This window comes from Salpingoeca rosetta, assembly GCF_000188695.1.
Source record: "Salpingoeca rosetta unplaced genomic scaffold supercont1.29, whole genome shotgun sequence".
Lineage (NCBI taxonomy): Eukaryota > Choanoflagellata > Craspedida > Salpingoecidae > Salpingoeca > Salpingoeca rosetta.
Window position 1 is genome coordinate 318,404 of NW_004754905.1, and position 1,225 is coordinate 319,628.

Genomic DNA, 1,225 nt, shown 5'->3' on the forward strand with positions numbered 1-1,225 from the left:
TGCTTACTGTGTGTGGCGCTTGAGGAGTACAACTGCTGTATCATCCTAGTAGGAGTGCACCTACACCATGCGGTGGTGACGATGATTACCCAGAGACTCGCGCTCGCGTTGATCAGAGGTGAAGAGATTGACACAGGAGCAGTCAGCACGGGGGAAGAGTCCGGAGAGACAGACACAAGTGTGAATATGGGAAAGCATGCATGCACTTGCATGTGTTTGCATGTGCATGCGTAGAGTTTACAGTACACACACGCACGCACATCACACGCACATCACACGCACATCACACACAAAACACGCACGTACACAAATCACAGTCATACACACACGCAGGCACGCATCCTCAGTTAATGTAGTTTGGCACGAGCTGGAGCATCTCCTGCTGCGTGAAGACGTGGCCGACGGCGAGCTGCTGGGCGATGGCGGTGGCCATGCCCTCAACGTCAATCGTCTGGCCGCTCATCTCAGCGGCAAGGAAGATGGAGTACAGCTGCGTCGTGAACGGGTGCAGGCCCTCGGGGAAGTCCTTGCCTGCCGTCGGCTCTGTGAAGCGATCGTCGTCGTTCTGCCAGATGGGCGCCAGGACCAGGCGGATGACATCGGGGCTCTCCAGAAGTGCAAACGAGGACGCAAACACGTCTTCAACAAAGAGTGTGGAGCCATCGTCGGTCAGCGGCGTAAAATAGTCTGGCTCGATGGTGAACGAGATGCTGGTGATGGTGACCGTGTACATGACACCGAGGTCGACGTCGTAGCGCAGCAGGCGGTCGCCAACAGCAAAGTCGCCAGCGAAGATGAACTCGCCTGCTGGCTGCACCGTCAAGCCGTCAGCGAGGTGTACGTCCTCGTCCGCGCGGAATACAAAGTGGTCCGGTGTTGCGGACATCAGCGCAGGGTTGCCGTCTTTGTCCGTGTAGTGCAGCTCGACAGACGTCGTGGTGCCGTTCAGCTCCACGTGCTGGAAGGTCTTGAGCTCACAGTAGCCGAGGGCGTTGCCGGCCGATGCCTGCAGGCAAAGCACGCGGTCGCCAGTCTTCAAGTTCCGCAGCTGCACACGCTCGCCGCTCTCCAGAATCACCTCCGCCCAACCAGGGAAGCACGTGGGGTTGGTAGACGTTGGGTTCGTCAACACAACGGGGCAGTCTGCACCAGAGCCTTGCAGCCGCGCACTGCAGCCGTGGGTGAAGATGTCGTTGAGATTTGAGTCCGTCTGCAGCGTCTGAGT

At 58.4% G+C, this 1,225-nt stretch overlaps 1 protein-coding gene across 1 annotated transcript in view; it reads right to left on the minus strand.

The window, feature by feature from the left end:
- Positions 1–19: 19 nt before the first annotated feature.
- Positions 20–1,225, minus strand: part of PTSG_09162 (uncharacterized protein) — a 4,335-nt gene continuing 3,129 nt past the window's right edge. Inside the window, exon 6 of the mRNA XM_004989359.1 lies at positions 20–1,219. Within this exon, the coding sequence (XP_004989416.1) occupies positions 344–1,219 (876 nt within the window). The 3' untranslated portion in view covers positions 20–343. The remainder of the gene's footprint in view (positions 1,220–1,225) is intronic.